Here is a 23,126-nt window from a genome sequence, read left to right on the forward strand (position 1 = left end):
GTACGGAACTCTGCATGAGAACAGAAACAACAAAACACATCAAAATCCAATCAACAATTTATTGAGCGAAAGTTGCATACAAAACAAAGCATTCCAGTACGAGCGATGCACAGATTCGAAATGAAAATTAACACCTTTTAGATTACAATGCGTCAAAGCAAGGCTACATTAACACTAAAGACTTTTTACAAGTAAGCAGAGTACAAAAACATTAGCATGCAACATTAAACAACGCATTCCATTACATACGATAGATGCACAGGATCTGAAGTGAAAAGTAACATGGATTTAAATTACAAAGTGTCAAAGCACGGATACATTCACGCTAAAAGCTTTTACAAATAAACAGTGTACAAAAATAATTGCACGCAACTACAGTACACGGAAAAGCACAGAAACATACGACACGTTACTGTTTCTCCAATGGATCTGTCGGGGCAGCGACCAGAATGAAGACTGGAACTTCGTTTCCTGCAAAACAACAGAAATCAGTATTAGCGGTGCTTTCTCGAAATTATCTCAGCTAGTAAGATTGAGTTAACTGAAATGACCAGAAGGTGAAAGCGTTGATTTACAGTTGGAATATAGCGCTTAGCCTGGTAAAGAACATTAACCGGTATTGAAGCACTCGGGTTTGCATTTAAAGTGCTGTGTCTGCGGTATTCTAACACAACCACTAAAGCTTAGATTTATCGATTAGATAGAAACTATCACATTCTAATGAGTTTTTTTACGATTTCTATTTTGATTACCGTATTATTTTTTTCTGAAGCAGCTTAGTTAACACTATAACAAGTAATTCAAATCTTTATAGGCCCCGTTGCGATGCAATTTGGAAGCCAAAACCTTTTTTTTTCGAATCTGTATTATGCGCATCGAAAAAGCTAAAATGATCGCAGTTTTGAAAAAAAAAAAGATTTATATAAACAGCAGACCTACAGTGCTATCGGGTCAAAACCATTTCTTCCGTGGACAAATCTTTTTTTTAAACAAGGTGCACCAAGTTTTTCAACAACACTTTTTGGTAATTATAGTATATACTATATTTTAATATGATACGTGTAAACGTTTAAAAATGTTTATACTTACATTGATGATTCCAGCAGCTGAGCCAAGCTTGTCCTGCCCGAACACACCAAACTGGAAACACAGAAATATATATTTAGAAGATAATTTAGAGATGATTTCAACAAAGGTTTCACCAGGGCAGATAGTGCAGAGTATATTTCAATGAGATACGGGGAAAAAGTGAATACAATGTTTATACTTACGTTTATACTCCCATTATTAAGTGCGAATCGAGTCCTGCTCGAAGACACTAAACCTGAAAATACAAAAACAGCGTAATTGAGAATTTAAAGACCATTTAAACTAATAAGTATTCGTTGCAAGCGAAATGTTACCATGAATATAAGAACTTTATCACATCTTGCTCTGGAAAATAATGAAAACAATCTTTACAATATAGGTAGCCTACTTTCTTTTTGGAGAAATCAACGCTTGATTTAGTGAGCAAAGTTCACGGATTGTTTGATAAAGAAAGATAAATAAACGTACGGAAAAAGGACATTACTCTCAATACAGCGCAGTTTTTACTGCTACAATAGAGCTTTTCTTCGATGTAAAAGTAATACACGTTATCTGTGCAACACAGTTGGTTTGTTAAAATAAGAAAAGTCATACGTTAAAAAACGCGGTTTAGACTACGTAATTTATTGAGTTCAGTTTTATCTACATTCAAATAAAGGAAAAATAAAATAATAATCGCAAAAGGCCGCGGAACAAACTCACCCAGCTCCCCTCTCTCCCGCAGAACCTGGCGGACAGGTGCGCGGGGCGTGGCCTGCGGGGGATGTCATGCGAGTGGGCGTGGCTACAGGCTGACGGCGCCGGTCGCTTTTTTCCTCCGCCTGAAAACTCGCGGAAGAAATCGAGCGTGTTTTCAGAAGCCCCCTCTGAGTTACAAAGTTTCAAAATCCTTCCACCCCCCCCCCCCCCCTCAAAGGCTATCAGGGTAATCACAGTTAGTATGTAAAAGTCACAGAAATGTAAATGAAAAGAATGAAGAAATATGTAGGTGAGCTGTGGGGTCTAAAGGTCTTAGACCTTAGACTAGGACAGTTATTGTTCTATAACCTGATTTTTCTTAATGCTGCACGAAAACGTCAGATTTTTCATCTGTGAACGTCATCATGCACTCAGTTTACTGTGTAGTTTACTACCTTTGCACTGATTAGACATGCCACCGATGTGTTCATTTAAGAAGTTACAATACATGAGAAAGTTCAAAGGTGAGGACAGTTTTTGATATGGCCCCTTTGGTTACTGGTATTAGTTTGATTCGATAATCTTGCGCAGCCACTGATTGTTGGTTTCAACAAAACGGCTGTGTCGCAGTGCCGTTCTCCCACAACGTTTAAAAGCAGTGCCCCACGACATTCTTTCACATTTCCCTTGGTCCATGTCAAAGTAGTTCACATTGTATCAGTTGTAACTGATTAACTGAATTAACAGGACGTTCTGAACTTATTTGCATCACTTTCAACACTTGTGTAATGTACTGAAGAACATATTACATTCAAATCAATTCGAATTTCTCAACCACAGTGCAACCTTTAATCCTGAACAAATTCTAAACTTTAATCCTTACCCTAAGCATTATATGTGGATAAAAGATCAGGAAAGCTTGAGTTTACAAAGGAGGAGGTGGTGGAACATTTGTAAGAACATACAGTGACCCCAGACTACATGGCTACACTCGATAATGCAAATTAACTCACCATTCCTTCTGAAGAGTGGGAACCTACCTGGTGGGAGATGAACAATTTCCTGAAAAGGCCCAGAGCAGGATCAGTGTCAGAGCCAGAGGATCACAGACACTGCGAGAGAATCAGGCGGAGACTCCGGAAGCTGTTGAAAGAGGCAGAGAGGAAGAACTACCTCAAAAAAAGCCGACTGTTTGCCGAGAGTTGCTTCAGGGCTGAAAGAGGACTCAATGAATCTCAAGCAATTCCATAACTTTTCACTTCTTAATGCGGAAGATAAAATTTGTTTCAGAATCACAGTAAGCAGGTTGAACAGGTTCATGTTGAACAACAATTCTATTGATACATCCGTGCAAAGGGATGGCATTTCAGTAGTGTCCGGCTCTCTGGAACATGCTAGAATTATTTCTAAGATTGCAGGAAATGCAAAGCAGTCCGGTGGTTAGATCTAGCTAATGCCTATGGAATTAAACTGTATCTCACAATATGAATACTTTGGATACATTCTACCAGCTGCAGAATTCATATTCACCCCCAAATCATCTGAAAAAACCTGCTTCCTCTGCAACAGTCACCTCAACACCTGCGCAGGAGTGTGGCTGGGTGCTGGGTGCTGGGTGCTGTCAGCAGGCGAGCGGCAGAAACCGTTAACATCTCTGCTGTGGCAATAGGAATGTCTCTCCTCTGTCTGCTGAAGGTCCTCTCTGCTCCAGTGGTGCTCAGTCTCTGACAGCCTGCCCGTCCCCACTTCTCTCTGTGTGCATTACCCTCCAGCAGTGCACTGACCACTTTGGTCTATTAGTGTATCTAGAAAACATCCTGCGTCCACTTGCCCTCCTGTGACCTGCCTCCATCACCCCCTCTGTAGCAGGCTGCCCTGATTCATGACTCATGACAATGTGTCTGTCACTACAGGCTTCCAAAACAGGACCCAGACTCTTGATTGTAAACAGCTGCACCTGCAGACACTAATTGTTTGATTAACTGATTGGAATGGGAGGATTCTCATGTTGGATTTAGTTGTATAAAAGGGTGTGTCAGCGCCTCAGGGAGCAGTAGAAGGAGGATGGCTCTGGATGAACTGGCGCTGGGGGTTAGTAGCTGTTTAACTAGCTTTCTTTGTGGGTAAGCTTGTGGCTTTTTTTTTTAGTTTCTGATTTCTGATTGTGAATTTTATTTGTAGAGTGGTTGTGTTCCACAGGAATCTGCATGACCAGCACTAGGATCCTCTCTCTGCATATGATGGATAGTGCCTCTAGTGGTAATGGGAGGTACTACTCTGGACAGTCTGAGCCTGGATCCCTCTGACTGGACAGCTAAGTAATGGAGGCTCAGGAGAGGAAGTCAGCCCTGAAGCAGAGACCCACCAGTGTGATGGAACTCAACATGTGTTGGCAGGCACTGAACTTGCTGAGAGGTAAAGATGGGGAGCCCTGCAGGTGAGTGCATGGCTGTGACCCACTCTGGTGCTGGTTGGGATTGTTCTACAACCTGGAGTGAAGTTACTGGCACTTTAGACCAGAGTGGGTCTAGCCTGCAGGACCCTGACCTCAGGTGCTGCCCAGAGTAGGAGGGTCAGGATCAGCAAGGCCTGGGGTCTCCAGCCCTGGGAAAGGAGGAAGAGCTTTCTGAGGAAGGAGTCTGCTGTGAGCTGGGTGCCCCATGTGAACTGGGGTGCCTAAACCACAGAGTCTGTGGATCCTGCTCTAGCACCTCTGGAGAAGGATGCCCTCTGCTGGGCTGGCAGTCATTACCTTTTTCTGGCCAAGGAAAGGGAGGGCCCAGATTGCCCAGGGAAGAGATCACACCCACCTTCATGGTGTTTCTACAAAGATCAGGAGCCTGGTCTGTCTGGACTCGAAAGTCAATTGATGACCAACACTTATGATGCCAGTCTGTAACTAAATGTAGTCTTTTCCCCAGAATAGCACTTTTAAATGTTTAATTGTCCTTTATATGATCACTTTCAACAGGATTGTTACTTCCCTACCTCTGCAGGAATAGTTTTTTTTCTTGATATGGCTGCCTTATGGCACAACAGTCTGTCATGGAAGTGTGACAAATACTGTGGTTTATATTGCTTTAATAAATACTAAATGTTAAAGTTTCAATCTGCTGTTCTTTAATACAAAATGGCTTTAGCTGTTGCCTTGTCATCAAACAAGTCTCTCTCTAAAATCTGCAGCAGTGTATCCTATTTCACATGACTTGAGCATGTTGCAGAGTGACTACTGATACATTGAACCTGAATAGTTTACTGGGCTCTAAAGTTGTGTAGACATAGGTGATAATTATATGCTGGGGAAAAAGAGGTTTAGCATTTAAATACTAAACTGTCTTGGACTAGAAAGGGTACAAAACTGCACATTAAATGAGCAACAGTCTTGAATTGTTAGTTAACCAGAAAGATTCTTAAGTATGATTGCTTCCTGTGCTAAATCTGGCCTCTTTCATTGAATTTTGAGTAAATGTGAATGAAAAGATGACTGAAAACATTTCTTTACCAGCGACGAGATGAGCTCTTCATTCTCACCTACAGCACCTGGCTCACAGCTGAGTAGGTTGCCCTGTTTTCCAGGTTTCTTTCTGGTGCTACCTGATGGCTTGAAAAGGATAAGAGGCTACAAGTAAATTACGCAGACAAAAACAAAATGGAGAGTTTCGGGTCGAGAAGAACACAGCTGGTCTTTCACCCAGATTAACACAGACTTCACATGAACATAATGGTACATCAAGGCAGAGGGCAGACAGCAGCAGCTGCAAGCACCTCTGACATGTCCTTCTGCAGCAGATCGGGCACTTTTTTTCCCCTTCTGCATTAGTCCATCTGCCACGCCTTCATACAAGCATCCTTAGATAACATCCCTGTACAGAAATGGCCTCAGATCCCACCAATTCCAAGTAATATTTCTAAAGGTGATTTTCAATCAGTAGAATGTAAATCACAGAAACATACTTTTGTAGTTTTAGACAGGATTTGATCTGTGGGTTAAAAGCTAAAAATGCATTCATTGTGTCAGTTTGCTCCGGGCTGTCATGAATTATGAGGAACTGGATACCCTTGAAGTGGGTTCTCACTGGTTTTTATTGGAAGAGGACCCTCTCCTACTGTTTGAATGAGGGCTTTAAAGTGCCAGGATGGGAGTTCAGGATTTTGATCAGAAGCCCTGCCAAAGAGAATCACTAACCTTCGGGCACAACCCTACTTGTCACTCCTTGCCCACAGAATAAAGGGCAGACACAGATCCAAAATGTTCTCCTCAGGAGGAGTCCTCTGCTGGAGGAAGAATCTACCCCCCTTCCCTGCACAAGGACACAAGAGAAGGAGCAGGAGCACAAAGCAGCAAACTGCATTGAATTGGAATGTGTGCTGAACTAGGGGGCACCTCCCAGGACACACTGAGACAGGACTGGCAAGTGTCCCAATCAGTGTGTCCCAATCAGTATTATCGTGATCACCATCTTAGAGTAAAGGACACTTTCAGGAGCTTGATTCACTTGCTGAAATGCTAGACTAGAGAGAAAGCCAATCTTTTGCTCCTGCAAGACTAGGTTCAGTGGATGTAAAGTGCCACACCACCCTCACCCACAACGGCTCAAGGGAGGAGAGCTTGTTTTATACTTAAGCATTTTCATATTAGTTTTATTAGAGGGAGAAACTGTCAACCAAGAGGTAGCAGACAATCCTTCTACATCATCACACAATGTGTTTGACAGCACAGAGCTGAACTGAAAGGAGTGGCAGTCAATGGCTCTGGGGCCTATTTCATAGTGTATTCATTAAAACTTCATTAGCAACTCTGACACTGCTGTTAGTGTGGTAGTGGTCAAAATCAGTCTGTAGACACAGATAGAGGGCTTTGGTTGTCACTCTAATTTGGGGTATTTATCCAGCCAGCAAAGTATGTGGTTCTTACAAAATCACAGTTAAATACTATACTCTAGATTTTGTATGTAGCTTAGGGCCAAGTAGGAACACTTCTTATATTGTTTCTGTAACAACACGGGAGCTTAGCCTATAATGATCTGTGCTCATTACACAATACACCCACTGAACAGAGCCTTCATTTTCAAAGCAGGCCCATTTCCCATCAGCATGACCCATTACAACCAGAAACAGAAAACAAGCCCTCAGCACTTTTTCTCAGACTCGAGTAACTGGCTGAGAAAATGCGCTGTAATGAAAATGAAACGTTTGAAAGTGAATTTTTCAAAGGAGCAGGGGAGCACCCCTGCTGGTTAGATTTCCCCTATAAAATAGTTATGAGGGGTGGGCAGAGGACGCAGGGCGATGCCTAACTTATCCCACATGCGGTCTGGAAGGGCAGCCTGTCCACCTCTCATCCCTCAGTCCTCAGGGTCCTTTCACTGAGCTGTACATCCCACAGTCATAAACAGCCTTCACCTTTGCCCCCTCTCCTTTCCTGTAATGAAACAGCCGATGCCACATGACGCCTGCCTCTCTGGAAACACCACTGACTGCTTTCATTCTCCGTCTCTTAAGCGAGCTTCTCTTTTCTTCAGACCACAGAGGCCTGAGACGAGGCCTGTCAAATTTCTTGTGCTTCCCACTGTCTCCTTCTCAAGTTTCTGTTTTTATTTTGATACTTTCCTTTCTCTTGTGACTTCAGGTCAGAGGACCAGGAATTAGAGCAAAATGTTCACATGTGCTATCTCAATAATTATCTAAATAACAGTTTAGCATGTTTACACCAAGATAAAAGCAGGGTGATCCTTAAACACATTGAAAAAAGGGGAGAGAAAAGGATCATGGCTTTCTACGAAAAATAAAAGCTGTAGCAGAGTTCATGCATGTTAAAGGCAAGAGCAGTGTAAAAATACTGACATAAACATACACAAGGGTGAGTGTGGATTAAAATGTTTCTTTTGTGAAGAAGAACAAATGGAAATAGGGACACTATCCAGATTCCTAGTGTGGCAAGCCGGCAAGCCCTCTACCGGGAATAGAGATTCACACTGCCACGGGGATGACTTCCTTCTGGGAAAGTTGGGAAAGTTAAAGGATAACAAAAAAGGAACATTAAGAAATGCCAACTGGCATTGAGAAGGCTCATCCAAATCCATCCATTTTGTAACTGATTTATTCCGTACAGGGTTGAGGGGGAGCCAGAGCCTATCCTTACAAGAAACAGGCACACAAGGCAATACACACCCTGGAGGGGACACCAGTCCATCACAGGGAACACACAGGCATAGACACTCACACCAGGGCCAAGTTTGTACCCAGAAGCCAATTCACCTAAAGGTGCTATGTGTTTTTGGTGAGGAAACTGGTCCACCTAAACGGAGACCCAAGCGAGCATGGGGAGAACACACAAACTCCGCACAGACAGCACCCCAGGGTCTGGAACTGCACCCAGGGCCCCAGAGCTGTGAGGCAGCAATGCTATGCACTGCACCACTGTGCTACTCTTCACCCAGACCACGTTTGTTTATAGAGCTTAATCTCTGTGTTTTGAGCTCTAGAAAATATTTGAAGGTGAATGCGTGAGGTTAGCCAGGAGAACAGCACTCCGCACCTAGAATTCTTCCAGTTCTGAAGCCAGAGGTGTTTGTTCTTGGAGGGATATAAACGAACCTGTCTTCTCTGGCATCTCCCCAGTCATCTTTTCTTAATCTTTCCAGGCTTTTTGGCACCTCTCTTTCTATCGGACTCTATTTTATATTTATATATCTCCTGCATTTCACGGCAGAAGTTCCACTTCAGTTTTTTTCCCTGGACTTTTTCTGTGTTCAGTTTTCGGCACTAAAGGAATCCTTTGCTCCCCTCCCTCCCCCCTATCCTTCCTCTCTCGCCCTCCCTCTTTCTAATTGGCCCTCAGCGAAGTCCTCTCTCTGTAGACAGGGAGGTTTCTTTCTTGCTTGTCCAAGGAGGGAGGAAAAAAACCTTCAGCTTTTATTGTTATTATTACTGAAACCAACTCAAAGACCTGCTGCTTTTTCTTCTTTCATAAACCAGGGAGCTGGCTGAAAGAGACTGGATTGGTAAGGCTTTTGCTCATTTCTATTAGACATGCATTTTCCCATGCCCAGAGGTTAGGAGCTATTTGTGCACTATAGAATGCAAGTGTTTTGCTACTAATGTTTGCTATGTGAGCCGAAACATCAGGCCATTCTGACTGAGGAGGCCTGTTCCCAAGTGAAAAACTATTCTCGTTCACCAAATTGAAATTTTTGTTGTTTATTTATCCAGCTTGTTTCGCTCAAGGGGAAAGCATCTGAGGACACTGGCAGTGTGCAGAGCTCTCTGCTGAACGTTCTGAAAACTCTGGCTGACTGAAGGCTACATAGCACAGTAAGTACACCGGCATTGCATTTCCAAAGATATAAAAGTGCACACTGCAGAGCAGGCAGAAATAAAAGCAGGGCTAACCTATGCCATTAATTTTGCAATCAATAATTTTAATAAGAACTACACACTATACAATTCAATACATTGACATAGAAAATGGTGCATTGTTTTCTTTGGATAATGCATTGAAACAAATCATTATTTGGGTTGCTTTAATGACAATTATGCAGTACTCATCTTAAAGTATGAATTTACTTTAAAGCACTTTCATACTGCTCCAATTCGCAGCCCTAAGATGAATGCTCATAAAGCACATTTCAGCATTAAATGCTGTGATTTTGACTCTGGTACTTCCAGGTTCTGAAGTCACCCTAAGAATAAGCGAGCAACATGAGAGTAGTGGCTGAATGTTTTGTTAGCAGGAGTTGGGCTGTTTCTGTCGTGTGTCTCATGGAGGTGTGTGTGTGTGTGTGGGGGGGGGAGGAGGGGGGCAACCATTCAGCCGCGGTAATAGATTCTGCTGGGTGAAAGAGTTAAAAGGGCCCCTCGTGCCCTCCCTCCCTTCCACCAGCCCTCAACCCCAGGATGTCCATGACTCAGACTTACTAAATACCACTGATTTTGACCACAGATTTGGCACCCATGGAGGAGGCCTATGGTACAGTTGAAATTCATTTTACATGATCCAATGTCTCGGCTTTAGTGGAAATCTGCAAAGAAATGAGGAAAGCTTGTGTGTTTCTGACAACACACAGTTGTTTCCCGACAGGACCTTTGTGGGAAAGTGAACTGCAGAGACTTCAGAAGCTTCCCTGGCTCTCTCTGGGTGTCTCAGCCTGAGCTGTGGGAGCTGTTATTTGTTTTAAATACCGCTGACACAGCAAGGGGGGGGTGAGGCGGAGGGTGGTCGTCGGAGTCTTACAGAGGGGAATGTAGCTGTGACGAATGTGTTTCAGCAAGAGCCACGGAGAGAGGTTTCAGGCATGACGACTTAACAGGGCTTTTCGTCACACCGGGTTTGGGAGCGAGAAGTGAGAAACTCTCTGCACACTACCTGCGGGTGTGCGAATCTCGCACGAGGAAACGGCGGAATAAGGCTCACCCTAGTTTCCCAGTACTGCAGCTGCTGTGTTGGGCAGAGGAGACTCCGGGCAGTCGTGCCAGCAGACGTTCTTCCCCTGAGTCAGTGCTGAGTGCTGCTCTCCCTCACGCTGGCTGTGGGAGCAGTGACCCTCATTCTTTAGCTCTTACAGTACAGGACACGCACACATCCAGGCCCAAACCGCAGATCCATGCTCTGGTATGCCGAGGAGACTTCTCTGAAGAGGAAATAATAGAGAAGCGGAGAGAGAATCACTATGGTCCTTGTGTTTCTGTGGTTAAAGACTGTGGTTCAGTTATTGCTTTTATTGTGGAATCTGAAAGTAATTTGGGAGGTAAGAATGCACAATTTACATCAAAAGGCAGCTTTGAAAGCATGCAGACCAGCAGTTTCACTTTTGAAAATCAAAGAGTTAGGCAGCATAAATAAAACATTGAGCTTCCAGAGAATTCGTTCTCTGTCCCCCTAGTTCAGTACCGCCGCAGTAATAAGAATGCCTGTGACAGTCAGCTTTCCTTACTGCAGTTCTCAGACTCCCATAAGCTGGGCTTGACCCCTCTCCAGACAGATGCTGAACACTTGTTTCGGTCTCCTGGCTGTCAGCTGTGAGCACGATGACATTTAGATGAGTCACAACACTTGCAGCTTTCCTTGGAGAGGGCAGCAAGAAAGAAAATCCTGATCCTTGATCAAGTATTTGGTGCGAAGAGAAGAAAAATATTTCTTTAAAAATAACATCTGTTGAAGACATTTCACTTCCATTATAAAATAGAAACCAAACATGTTTAGACTAGACTGTCTACTCACAAATTATTTTATTTAAACCAATCAGTAAGGTTGTTTAACTCACGAAAAAACTAAACCCACAAGGAACATGGAGGTAGTTTACTTGTTTGATTTTTTTAAAAGATCATATAGCCTTGCAGATATCTTGTAAATAACTGTAACCTCCATTTTCACAGGCACCTTAGGATGAATCCACACCAGCTCTGGCCTCTCTCCCTCTTTATCTTCCTGTTGGTCAGCTCGTCCAATCAGATCGAAGATAACCAGATCCCCAGCCTCTGCTCAGGACAGCCTGGTATCCCAGGATCCCCTGGGGCACACGGCAGCCCAGGCCTGCCAGGGAGGGACGGCAGAGATGGGCGTGATGCCGCCCCGGGGGAAAAGGGGGTCAAAGGAGATTTGGGCGAGCCAGGTGAGATGACATGAAGCAAGCATTGCAACACGATTTCTTTCTATTTAGTATTTTTACCGGGGCACCTCTCAATATGACAGCAGCACAGAGCCTGCGAACGACACATGATCCGGACTGGGACAGCCAAATGAGCTTTCATACACGACTTCAAATAGTAAACTCGGCTGTAGCCCCACACAAAACAATCATCTAATGACTCTCCACTGAGCATTTTCCAGAACAATTTCTCTTAATCACGAAAGACTCACCAGGAACGTGGGTAGAAATAAGGACCTGAGAGCACAACAGGCTTTGCGGGAAGTGAGTAAAAGTTGAAAACGTTTCACTGCTTTGTAAAGAAGTGTGATGTTCTGTTTTCGTTCCACAGTAAGTGCTAACTGATTTCACTGGACCAGTTCCTTGCTTGTTTAGCTCACGTTCCCCTTTCCCAGGTGTCCATTTCAAATATGTGCTTCTAACACTGGGCCCTTTCAGTCCTGCAGCCGCCAACTCCTGCTGCTCTCGCACATGTCTCTTCCAGTGAGAGGCAGAACCCCCGCCCCCTTTATGACCGAGATGATGAGAATAATCATTTCTTACACTTATATAGCGCTTTTCTTCTTATCCCCCACCTGGATGATGCGACAGCAGCCACAGGGCGCCAGTACACTCACCACACACCAGCTCTCAGTGGGGAGGACAGCAGAGTGATGAAGCCAGTTCAGAGATGGGGATTATTAGGAGGCCATGATTGGTAAAGGAAATTTGGCCAGCAAAACCCTACTCTTTCTTGAGAAACACCCTGGGATTTTTAATGACCACAGAGAGTCAGGACCTCGGTTTTATGTCTCATCCAAAGGACGGCATTTTTCTGTGTCCCCGTCACTATACTGGGGCATTAGGACTGATACAGACAGTAGGGTGAGCTCCCCCTTCAGGTCCCACTAACACCTCTTCAACAGCAACCTTAGTTTTCTCATGTGGGTCAGTGGTGAGCTGCAAGGTGATACAGCTGTTGTCTATAAGACGTTACAATCGCATCTCCTTGTTGTCAGGGATGTCCGGCGCCAGGGGCGACCGCGGCGACCAGGGGGAGCCAGGAGAGAAGGGCGACAGGGGGCAGCCGGGAGAGTGCGCCGTGGCGCCCAAGTCCGCCTTCAGCGCCAAGCTGTCGGAGAGCCGGGGCACGCCCACGCCCGTGGGGGAGGCGGTGCGGTTCGACGTGGCGCTCCTGAACGAGCAGGGGCACTACGACGCGGAGACGGGCCGCTTCACCTGCAGGGTGCCCGGAGTCTACTACTTCGCCGTCCACGCCACCGTCTACCGCGCCAGCCTGCAGTTCGACCTGATGAAGAACGGCCACGTCGTGGCCTCGTACTTCCAGTACTACGGCAACTGGCCCAAGCCGGCCTCTCTGTCCGGCGGCTCGCTGCTGCACCTGGTGCCCGGAGACCAGGTGTGGGTGCAGATGGGCCTGAGCGAATACAGCGGCTTCTACTCCAGCCAGAAGACGGACAGCACCTTCAGCGGCTTCCTCGTCTATTCGGACTGGAAAAACTCCGCCGTCTTCGCCTAGCAGGGACACGCGTGCGCCGGTGCGCGGGGGATGGGCGGACAACACGCAGAACCGAAAGGACCGAAAACAGCCCAGAACAAGATAAACTCGATCATCCACGTAATCAGAATAACTTATTATGTTTGCACACGTCTTGACAGCCGTCTTCGCTGGCCAGATAGCCAGCCTCGATAGATGTACAGTAAATCAAAGACAAATATCTACAGCTTTGATATTCGCGGGATCTTTTAGGGTTTGATTCTAGGGAACAAGAGAGATAATGACCAGTCAGAGAGCAAGACAGGCTTGCAGTCTCACTCTTATATTTAAACTGTTTATATACACACACAGTGTCTAAACAGATATAGTCAAGTGGATTTCAGAACCTCACATTTCACCTTACAACCTTCTATTCATTGCTGGAAGATCAACGCGCTTAAAATAACATTATGCATTTACACGCTATCTGTTTCTCTATGTATCTGATGTATCTGTTATTAACGATAGATCATATTAGTCTTCTGGTCTAAATATGTTCCAGTGATTCTCACTTTAGTCACCTAGGAGGTCACCTAGGAGATGTCTGTAGTCAGAGCCCTGTGCAACTATCCCTGGTTCTCTGGTTTGAAACTATCCTATCTCCCTGCAGATGTTGGCTCAGCTCAACATTCCCATAAAACGATGCCTTAATAGAGAACATTTCCTACCTGGAAAAAGGAGCCCCGACACTCATATCATATTCTCAAGTACAGATGTCAAGATCAGGAGATATCAGAAGGATTCACTCACACACAAGCACAAACACTGGTCCTGTGTCTGAGGTGCTGTACCTGTGAACAAAGTCCGTCTGTGTGACTGGTAATGAGAACGGTATGTCTTCAAGCCTGAGCTAAACTGTACAAAATGAAGCAATTTACTATTAGACAAGTGTACAGATGTGCTCACCTAGGTTTATTATAATAAAAGCAAACTAATACAGAAACCCCTTGTTGTGGGTTTCATTTGAGTGTGTTAATGATTTGTTTCCACAATCTATTTTACAGTTATACTGAATTATAAAAGACAGGTTCTAAACTGATAAATAAGCTTTTATGTAGTCCTTAAGTACCTGGTTCATGGCTTTCCGTTTAAATATCCTGCTCAACACAATTAGTGCAGTTTAGGAAAGCACTGCAAAAATGGAAAATCTCTCATGCAACTAGCCTAACTTCCTGCCAATGAATACGGGAATGAATGAACACCTGTCTGCTTTGCGTGACTGTAATTCAACAGTAAACCAGACTTATATCATTACAGTATTCAGGTTACAGTTCATTTCTGGAAAAACTCAACAGGAATATTCCACTGGACCTTGTTACTTTGGATGTGACCTCTCTCCATACAGTGCGCTGACAGACACTGACGCACTGTGGGCATCAACATCTACAGCTTCCAGCTGGAGGAAGATCAAAAGTACCCACATGTTCAAGAGGTCAACAAAATTCAATTAAAAGGCTAAAGCCCTTATGCATTAACTTGTTTTGAAATTGCATTTCCCATCTTCAAATAAAATAGATACTGTACAACCGTTGCTGAATTTCCATGAATTCATCCCTATAAAACAGCAGTGTCACCTCCTCCTACTGCAGGAATTCAAAACACAGGACCTGCCAGACTGTGAGGTAATGCCCTGATGTCAGAGAACTTCCATTCTGTCCTGTGAGTCTCTGTGAAAGTGAATCACAAATACAGATGAGCATATGATAACCTGACATGGAAATGGCGCACAATCTATAGCTCTCTGAGGTCATGCTCTGTTTTCTCAAAATTTCACATAAATTATTGACTGTGCCAGACATACTTTGCAGTCACTCACTTCGTTATCGAAAGCTGACCTTGTGAGAGTGTGAATGCTTTAGGACACAGCAAGGACAAAGTCCAGCTACTCCACTGAATCCTTCTTCCAGAACAAGGACAACAGATAAACAACATATAATGAACAAATGCAGTCTCTCTTACATGCTATCTTTTGTCAAAGTAGCAACAGATCATAGTACAGGAATGTTTTAAAATGTCTTCTGTCTGGAAACGCTATGTTGGCTACTTGCTGTTTTCATTTCCAGCTGTCTTAAGGGGAATGCCTTCTCCGATGCTGCCTGATTTCACACTGGAAATGAAGAAGTGGAAAAAGCTGCAAGTGCAGTGTTTGTCACTAGAAGGCAGTAGTGTCTCACAATTCCTTGCTGAAACATTCCACTAAGAGCAGAGTGTATCACACAGCATTGGAATACAGGAGCATTCTTGAGAACAAAGCTATCCCTTCAGTCCAGCAGAGCTCACATCCTATAGGAAGCCTGGATAATCCTAACATACAGCCCTGGACTTGTGTGAAAACAAGAACCAGGGGCCCAAGAAGAAACTAGGAGAAGTGCAAACAAGACTGAGAACAGGATTATTGAGGACAGTGGGGGCCAGAAATATGTTACCTTAAAAAGTTAAAGCCGATGTCCTGGTTTACATGAAGAAATGGCTGTTTGAGACTCACATACCAGTCACCTACTAGTAACCAAACACAAGTGGCTGTTTTGTTTCATTAGCAAATTGTGTTTTACTGTACATTCATATGCTTTTTATCAACAAAAATCATATCTAACTACTCCAGTGCCTCTTGGTTAGTCTGCTTTTCCACTACAGCAAACAGAACCCCAGTTAGACTGAAGTGCCCAGAGACTGAGCAGTGATTTCGGAGGGAGTGGGTAATCCTGGGACCTTCTGTGGTTCTCAAAGGGTTCTCCTTTTTAAATTAATGTCCACACTAAAGAATCATATGGCCTTGAAATCTCTGTGTGGACTCCAGGGTCATCACTTTTCTGTGGTTATGACATTCTGTGGCCAGCTGTAAACACGCTTGGCCTCACTTTCAAAGCCTGGATCCACGTTTTGCGAGATTCAGACAAACTTGCGCCAAAGACAGCCCTTCGGGGAAAACAGAGGATGTATTCAATTTTGGTTTTGAATGCCAACAATGTCAACGGGGAAGCTGGTTCTGCAGTAAAGCAAAAACCCTTGTCACCCTGTCCTGAAGTTGACCTATGCATCTCCCAACTGGACCAGCAGCAGGAATCTCTGCCTGAGCTGGGATTTGTGGGACAGGAGGCCCAGAGTGGGTGCTAACGTTTCCTTTAAATTCCCCCTGGGCAGACACAGCTGAAACATCACATAGCGAAAAGACAAAGTCAGTCCAGACACAGAAAGAGCACTTTTCGTCTTCCTAGCTGCAAGAGGGGCTTTGCTTCCAGTGTGAATTTCCTGACCATTTGAACTATCAAGTTCATCACTCAAGCCCGCTGTCACGGGGGACATGGCTGAGAAAGGTCTCATTCTTTCTGCATTTATGTCATTTAATATTTTACCATTTTCTTGCATGCCAGCGGAAATAATTTGAACTTGAAAGATGCTATAAATAAACTAAAGTTTTCAATGGAAAAGACTTGTCTCTGTTCTGTTGTAAAATTTACTTCACTATTTCCCCGTTAACAAATCTGATCATATAACACAGAATATTACTCAAACGTTTGTGAAGAATTTCACAAATGCAGGTCTTCAAATTCAAATCATCTTAAGAGGTGTAACCTCACACTGGGTAGATGTAGGCATTGCAGTAGGAATTACAAAATAATTGGACAAAACTGTGAACTGGGCACACACTCAGCTAATGGAATTTAACAATGACAAGTGCCAAGTGATCCACACAGGAGTAGGAACATACGCTATGCAATGAAAGTGTAGCTTTTAAGTCAGGGATTTGTTGTGCTCAAGCAGATTTGGTTACTATCTCACAAAAAGAATAATGCAGCCTTAAAAAAGAAGAAAAGGAAGTAAAGAGAAGAATTGTTAAAAGGAGCTAAATTTCCTACGTAATAAAAGGAGATGTGATCCGTGTATAAAATTCTCTATTATACAATAAGGGTACAGACATGCCCAATATTTAGATCAACATCAAAAGGGACTACTTTAGACTTCGTAGTGAGATAACATGGGAATTTAAAAGGGGTATCCATTTAGCGTGAGGAAAGAAAACGTTATGTACAAAGAGTTGTGGAAGGGCGAAACAGGTTTTCCAGCCATGAGGTTGAGGCTGAAACTGAAACATGACATTTGTTTGGATAAAATTTTAGGTTCACATAATCTTCTAAAAAAGCATGATGGATCTCATAACTTCCTCTTATTTCTAATCTCTTTTATATTCTAGTTATCCCCAGATATACAAAATAAAGCAGTCGATGTATTATAGTTCACATTTAAAAATGCTGCAGTGTGAACCAAATTTAATTAACTGAGTTTCCTGTCTGGTGTGTCCACAATTCAGAAGACCAAATTATAACTTCAGCCTTCCCTGAAATCACAAATTATAAGTCCTGCACCTGACAGCAGATTTCCTTAGAAAATCATCACAAGGCAATGTGCTTGAAATTCGTGATTATTAGGTGAGTTGAAGGATTGGTCAAATTTGGATCAGAAAACCTTTATTTTATCAAAATGGCAGGAAAAGGCTTCAGGCTTTCATTCTTGAAGAATGATTTAATTTTTATCTTGCTTTTGTATTTTTCAGCATGGAATTAACCTTTGCTTGTTCCTGCACAGTCAGCATGTGCTGACGCAGCTCCCTGCTCGAGCCTGTTGAGAAAAGGGCAGTTCCTCATCTGACATTTTGGGAACCCGTGAGGCTGTGTTGTTTCACTAAAAAGAAAAGCTGCCCCCATCAGCAGTGAGAGAGTTTACTCTCTCCCCACCTTGCCAGATGAGTGAACGCAGTGTGGCCAGTCCAGTGCAGTCCCCTGGCTCCTAAAACATTTCCCCTCTGGTTTCTACATAGGAATGCTTGGCCTGTCTGACATTTAAAAAATGTATTACAAAAGCCTGGGGTAAGACGATGTTGGTAAGGTCTCGTATGCCCCACTGCCATTTTTGAACTATCAATTTAATTGGGGGAAAAACACCTACCAGCATCAATGCACATTTCTGACCAAAAGCCGTCTCACCTGTCCCTGTGCCGTCAAGAGCTGATATCCCCTAGGGGATTCTAGGGCTCTGCGAGGAGGAAGTCACTATGAGCCCGACTGGTGAAAATGCCCCCGAACAAGTTGAAAGGCGTTAAGAAAGCCCCCGCAGACGCAGGCGATCTGGTGGCACCTGTGGAAAAACCCCAAGGCTTCTCTTTCTCATTCTCCCCTCTCCACAGAGCGAGGCCCGCCAGTCAGTACTGCACCTGGCACTGTTTGGTGGCAAGCTGTGGCAGACAGGGCTGGGGTGGCAGCGGGAGTGTGAAAACTGGGGACTGATTTTTCTTTTTGTTAAATATGTAGCATGAAGATTTGTTTCCTTTAGCTTGTTATCACCCAGGGAGAGGTATGTGCCTGCTCACTTAACCGCATTTAGCAATATTTAAATTATACAAACCATTATTATTTTATAATATATAATATTATATATAATATATTATATATAATATATTAAATATTAGTTTATGACACACCTGAATAAGGCTCCACGGCCGAAACATTGTGTTTTTTTTCTTCTTTTTTTCAGCATGGAATAAACCTATTAATTATTATTTGCATCTATTTGGTATAGCTAGCTTATTAGAAAGGCAGAATGCAATGGCCGGTTCTTAACATAAACGGCATGATACCTCTGAGCTGGTCACAGCTATATTCATTTTCAGGGCACTGTTTGGACAATTCCCCATGTATTTTGAAAGACACAAATCTAGAAGCATTTTGCATTACTATCCTTTCTGTGGTAGCAGGTAGCTCAATAATACAATGTTTTGTCTAGAAAGCAAGGCCAGTGCAGTCTTGTCTTCCAAGCCTTCCTTAGACACAACGTACTGGGGCTAATCTGCTTTTCTACCCGACTGCCCCCTTGCCTGTGTTGGGGAGGGAAAGATAACAGAACCATCCAAACCTTGTGTTTCATCACCCCCTGGAGCTATAATCAATGCTGACACCTCCAGCCCTGGTCTTGCATGAACAAACACGGCTATGGACATACTCCTACACACATCAACAGACACGCACACGTCTACACACACCTGCACCGTCACACACTACTACAAACACACACACTCCCAAACACCTGCACACACATTGCTACACAAATCTGCACGCCCCTATACCCATACAAAATACAACCATCCTCTCTCATTTTCAGCTGCACCTCTAGCCCGATTACGTAGCATGTGGAGCGACTAATATGAGAGTTCAGTGGGCTTTATTGTGAATACTCAACTTGCTGGGGCAACACTCAAACACTTAAATGATGACTCACAATTCCGGCTTTTATTCTGACTTATAGGAAGGATAAAAACCGACTTCCTATCAACCGCTGATCACAAAACACCTCATGATCAGGCCTGAAATGAAACGGAGCAGGATATATACCAGATTAAAACAACACATTTTCCCCCTACAGTAAACCAAAATGCTGCTTCTGCTTGAAAGAACCAGTTCTGTGGAAATAATAATATGTCTTTATTCCAACAATATCATTGGCAATGCCCACATTTTTCCATCCATCCATTTTCTAACCACTTAATCCAACTCAGGGATCAAGGGGGAGCCAGAGCCTATCCCAGCAAGCAACAGTGCACAAGGCATGGTACACCCTGGACTGGACGCCAGTCCATTGCAGGGCACACAGACAAGCATAGACATTCACACCGGGGCCAGTTTTCCCAGAAGCCAATTAACCCACCAGCATGTCTTTGGACTGTGGGAGGAAACCAGAGCACAGACAGAGGAGTACATACAAACTCCTTTCCACATTTAAAAAAATAAAAACAATGGATAATTATTATAAAAACACACCACTACATACTGTGAGCACATGACATGAACTCCTTAAGCCTGACTGTCCAATTCCAGCATCTCCAAAAAATATATTTTCCTTCACAGTAAGGTGAGAATGCCGAGTGACTTTCTGAGTGTAGGTTTTGCAACAGAAAGCGATGATAGCGACTAATGAACAATGACCAGCAGGGGGAGATGTAGTGTCTCTGCTGGAGTGCCCAGGACATCACAGGTTTGCTGGAGATCATTTTTACACATTCAGGTAAAAATGGATCATTACTGATCTGGTGTCAATGTAGAACGAGGTTACTGGTGAAGTGCTAGATAGGGGAGTCATTTCTTTTTTCATCTGGAACAAAAAAAAAAAGATTTGTGTTTGAAAATTGAGAACAGTTCAAACCTTTACAGAATTAAGAAAGCTGAGAGCCGATAACTTCAGATCTGAGAAAACCAGATTTTGTTTGTACTAAAAAAGTTTAGTGAAACACAAACTGAACACCGCTACCTCACTCACTAGGATCCACACCTACACATACTGGAACATTACTGGGCAAAAATGGCAATACACACTGGCCAGATATCGGACCAGGGTAAGAGATACCCAGAAGAAGCACATACTGATGAAGTATTGGCTCAGTGACCACAGCCTGACCATAGACACTGGGCGACACAGGATGACCCAACTGCCCAGAGTGGACAGGCTCAGTGACCACAGCCTGACCATAGACACTGGGCGACACAGGAAGACCCAACTGCCCAGAGTGGACAGGCTCAGTGACCACAGCCTGACCATAGACACTGGGCGACACAGGAAGACCCGGCTGCCCAGAGTGGACAGGCTCAGTGACCACAGCCAGACCATAGACACTGGGCGACACAGGAAGACCCGGCTGCCCAGAGTGGACAGGCTCAGTGACCACAGCCTGACCATAGACACTGGGCGACACAGGAAGACTAAACTGCCCAGAGTGGACAGGCTCAGTGACCACAGTCTGACCATAGACACTGGGCGACACAGGAAGACCCGGCTGCCCAGAGAGGACAGGCTCAGTGACCACAGCCTGACCATAGACACTGGGTGGCACACAGACCCGACTACCCAGACAGGCTGTTCTCTCCCTGCCAGCAGGGAAAAGCAGACACAGAGATACACTTTTTGCTACACTGCAAGAAATACGCCGGAACAAAATTTTTACCGAAAATAACAAATCAAATTCCAGAATTCCCACACCTGCCGGAAACAGACCAGCTATCAAACACGCTGGGTGAGGGGGAAGATGGAGGCCCAGTAGGCGTAACAGCTGAAACTCTAGATCTTTTCTTTCTTTCTGCTCTGTAGCGTGAAAATTAACCTCTGCTTGTTCACGTGCAAAAATGTGCTGCTGACGCACAGGGTTACTGGGGCTTTACTGTCAGCAGAGGAGCCTGCCAGGAGCCCGCGGGAGGGAGGAGAGGGGCGCAGGGGTCAGGAAGAATGGCAAAAGACACAAGAGGAGAGGACAGAGGAGGAGAAAAGGCAAGGGAGGAAACCCAGTGAGAGAAGAGAGGGCTACGAGCCTGGGAAGAGTGGGGAAACACTAGCACAAGGGATGTGCATTTCTCTTCAGGTCGGTGAGTGTTCTTTTGTTCTGTAAACAAAGAAGAGAATACTGCCCTAGATGTTTTTGGCCTCCCATTTTAATGAAGAGGAGAAAGGAAAACAGAGCCAAAGAAAGACCTAACGAGGGAGTGGCAGTGAAGAGGCACAGTCGTGGGGAAGGGAACGTGCCCGGGTGTAGGAGGAAGTCACGGGGAGAGGCCGGGCATAGAGGCAGTCATTAAGAGCTTGGGTCTGGCTCTTTCATCCCCTCATTAAAAACCAAACAAAGCCAGGGAGCCTTGGGGGGCTGGGGTGTGCAAATGAGCCGCACTGATGGATGGCTGGGGAGATGTGGGGGTGTACTAGACATCCAAAACAAAACAGCAGCCCCTCTCTGACAGAGAGTCCTCCAGCTCTGAAAGATACAGGCGGGCTTCCACCTCAGCACGCCAAGGCCTGCTTCCCAACACACCCTGCCTGCCCACCACAAAGTCAAGGATCTGAGGGACTTGGAAAAGGCTGGCCCTCGCAGCGACACTCCAGGTCATGGTTTTTGTAGATCGAAATGATGCCTGTCGGGCAGCATGAGGTATTTAAAACACAGGAAAGCGATTTTCTCCTTTCTCAACATTAAATCACCTACTCAGCACCACATGCATCAGTTTTAACCAGTCTGCATCAGTCCCATAAGCTGTACCACTGATCAAGTCCAGTCCAGTACTTGATAAAACCTGCACATCTCTAACACCTCTTCCAGCAGCAGCCTTAGTTTTTCCCAGGAGTCTCCCATCCAGGTACTGGCCAGGCTCACACCTGCTGAGCTTCAGCGGGTTGTCAGATGTGAGCCGCAGGGTGAGGAGGCTGCTGGCAGCAATCTTGCTAAAGACTGACCTCACTGTCACCACCTCCTCACCTCTAACTTCAGATTTAGATGTCTGCCACTCATCACTGTTTCCTACAACATCACCTGGGTGCCCCTAGCCTTTAGAATTATTTGCTTTAAATCCGACAGGGGCTCCCTCACCGCAAGTGCTAAAATATTTGTATTATTAAGATTTCTTCTGTCAGCAGCCCTTCATGATTTATATGTGCCTTATGCATGCTTAGAGCTCTTCCCTTTGGCATTTAATGTAGTTAATGCATTCCATTCATGATACAAAGCACTGCTTTGGAAGTTGCACTAAAACAAAAGATTATTCTTCAAACCCCCAACCCAGTCCTACATATCATTTTGAGTAAACCGATAACCACTTGAAAAAAACATGAAACACTTAAGCACGAGGGCAGAAACACTGTTTTACCAGCCTAGAACATGATCCCTGCTATAAAAGATAAATGGATGGAGAAACAATCTGATCATGTAAGAAATAACAATCATTTTTAAGAGCAGGAACCACTATGGTTTATGGGATATTAATTCATGAGCTATAAGTGTTTTAATAACAACAGAAGTGTAATTCTAATTCTGCTTTGCAAATATTTAGTCAAAGAAAGCAGCCATATACTGTATAGCTAGCTCACCCTTCTTAGGGCTCATCAGTGCGGTATAGCTGTACTCTGGTCAGAGAAACAAGTTTATAATTTGTTATTAAACACATTTCAAGACTTTAGTGTTTCCAAAAGCATGGGTTGCTGTGAATAATAGATAGATCTCTTAAAAAACATAGGCAGGGGAAAATAGAGGTGGATAGAAAGAGGGAGACAGCTATATGGTGATGGAGGGTGAAGAAACCTTTGCCTGCTAGGAGTTAACAATTAGGTCCTCAAGACCTGTTTCACACCTGGCTGGACAGCTTTCGTCAGGG

At 44.3% G+C, this 23,126-nt stretch overlaps 1 protein-coding gene and 1 long non-coding RNA gene across 4 annotated transcripts; one reads left to right on the plus strand and one right to left on the minus strand.

The window, feature by feature from the left end:
- Positions 1-45: 45 nt before the first annotated feature.
- Positions 46-3,536, minus strand: LOC107075618 (uncharacterized). 3 transcript variants are annotated; one of them, XR_001477127.2, is made up of 6 exons: positions 3,341-3,536; positions 2,808-2,910; positions 1,792-1,910; positions 1,272-1,324; positions 1,090-1,140; positions 46-471 (listed from the first exon to the last, which is right to left on the minus strand). It is a non-coding gene; the product is annotated as an uncharacterized lncRNA (long non-coding RNA). The 3 variants fall into 3 exon arrangements; XR_001477126.2 differs by lacking the exon at positions 3,341-3,536 and having other exon boundaries at positions 2,808-3,011; XR_011183100.1 differs by lacking the exons at positions 1,792-1,910; positions 2,808-2,910; positions 3,341-3,536 and adding an exon at positions 1,558-1,785.
- A 5,074-nt stretch (positions 3,537-8,610) lies between these two features.
- On the plus strand, positions 8,611-13,894 carry c1qtnf5 (C1q and TNF related 5). Its single transcript, XM_006642171.3, has 4 exons — positions 8,611-8,771; positions 8,980-9,081; positions 11,143-11,378; positions 12,413-13,894. The coding sequence occupies exons 3-4, from the start codon at positions 11,153-11,155 to the stop codon at positions 12,931-12,933; spliced, it is 747 nt and encodes a 248-aa protein (XP_006642234.2). The 5' UTR covers positions 8,611-8,771; positions 8,980-9,081; positions 11,143-11,152; the 3' UTR covers positions 12,934-13,894.
- Positions 13,895-23,126: the final 9,232 nt, after the last annotated feature.

Source organism: Lepisosteus oculatus, chromosome 23, assembly GCF_040954835.1.
Source record: "Lepisosteus oculatus isolate fLepOcu1 chromosome 23, fLepOcu1.hap2, whole genome shotgun sequence".
NCBI lineage: Eukaryota > Metazoa > Chordata > Actinopteri > Semionotiformes > Lepisosteidae > Lepisosteus > Lepisosteus oculatus.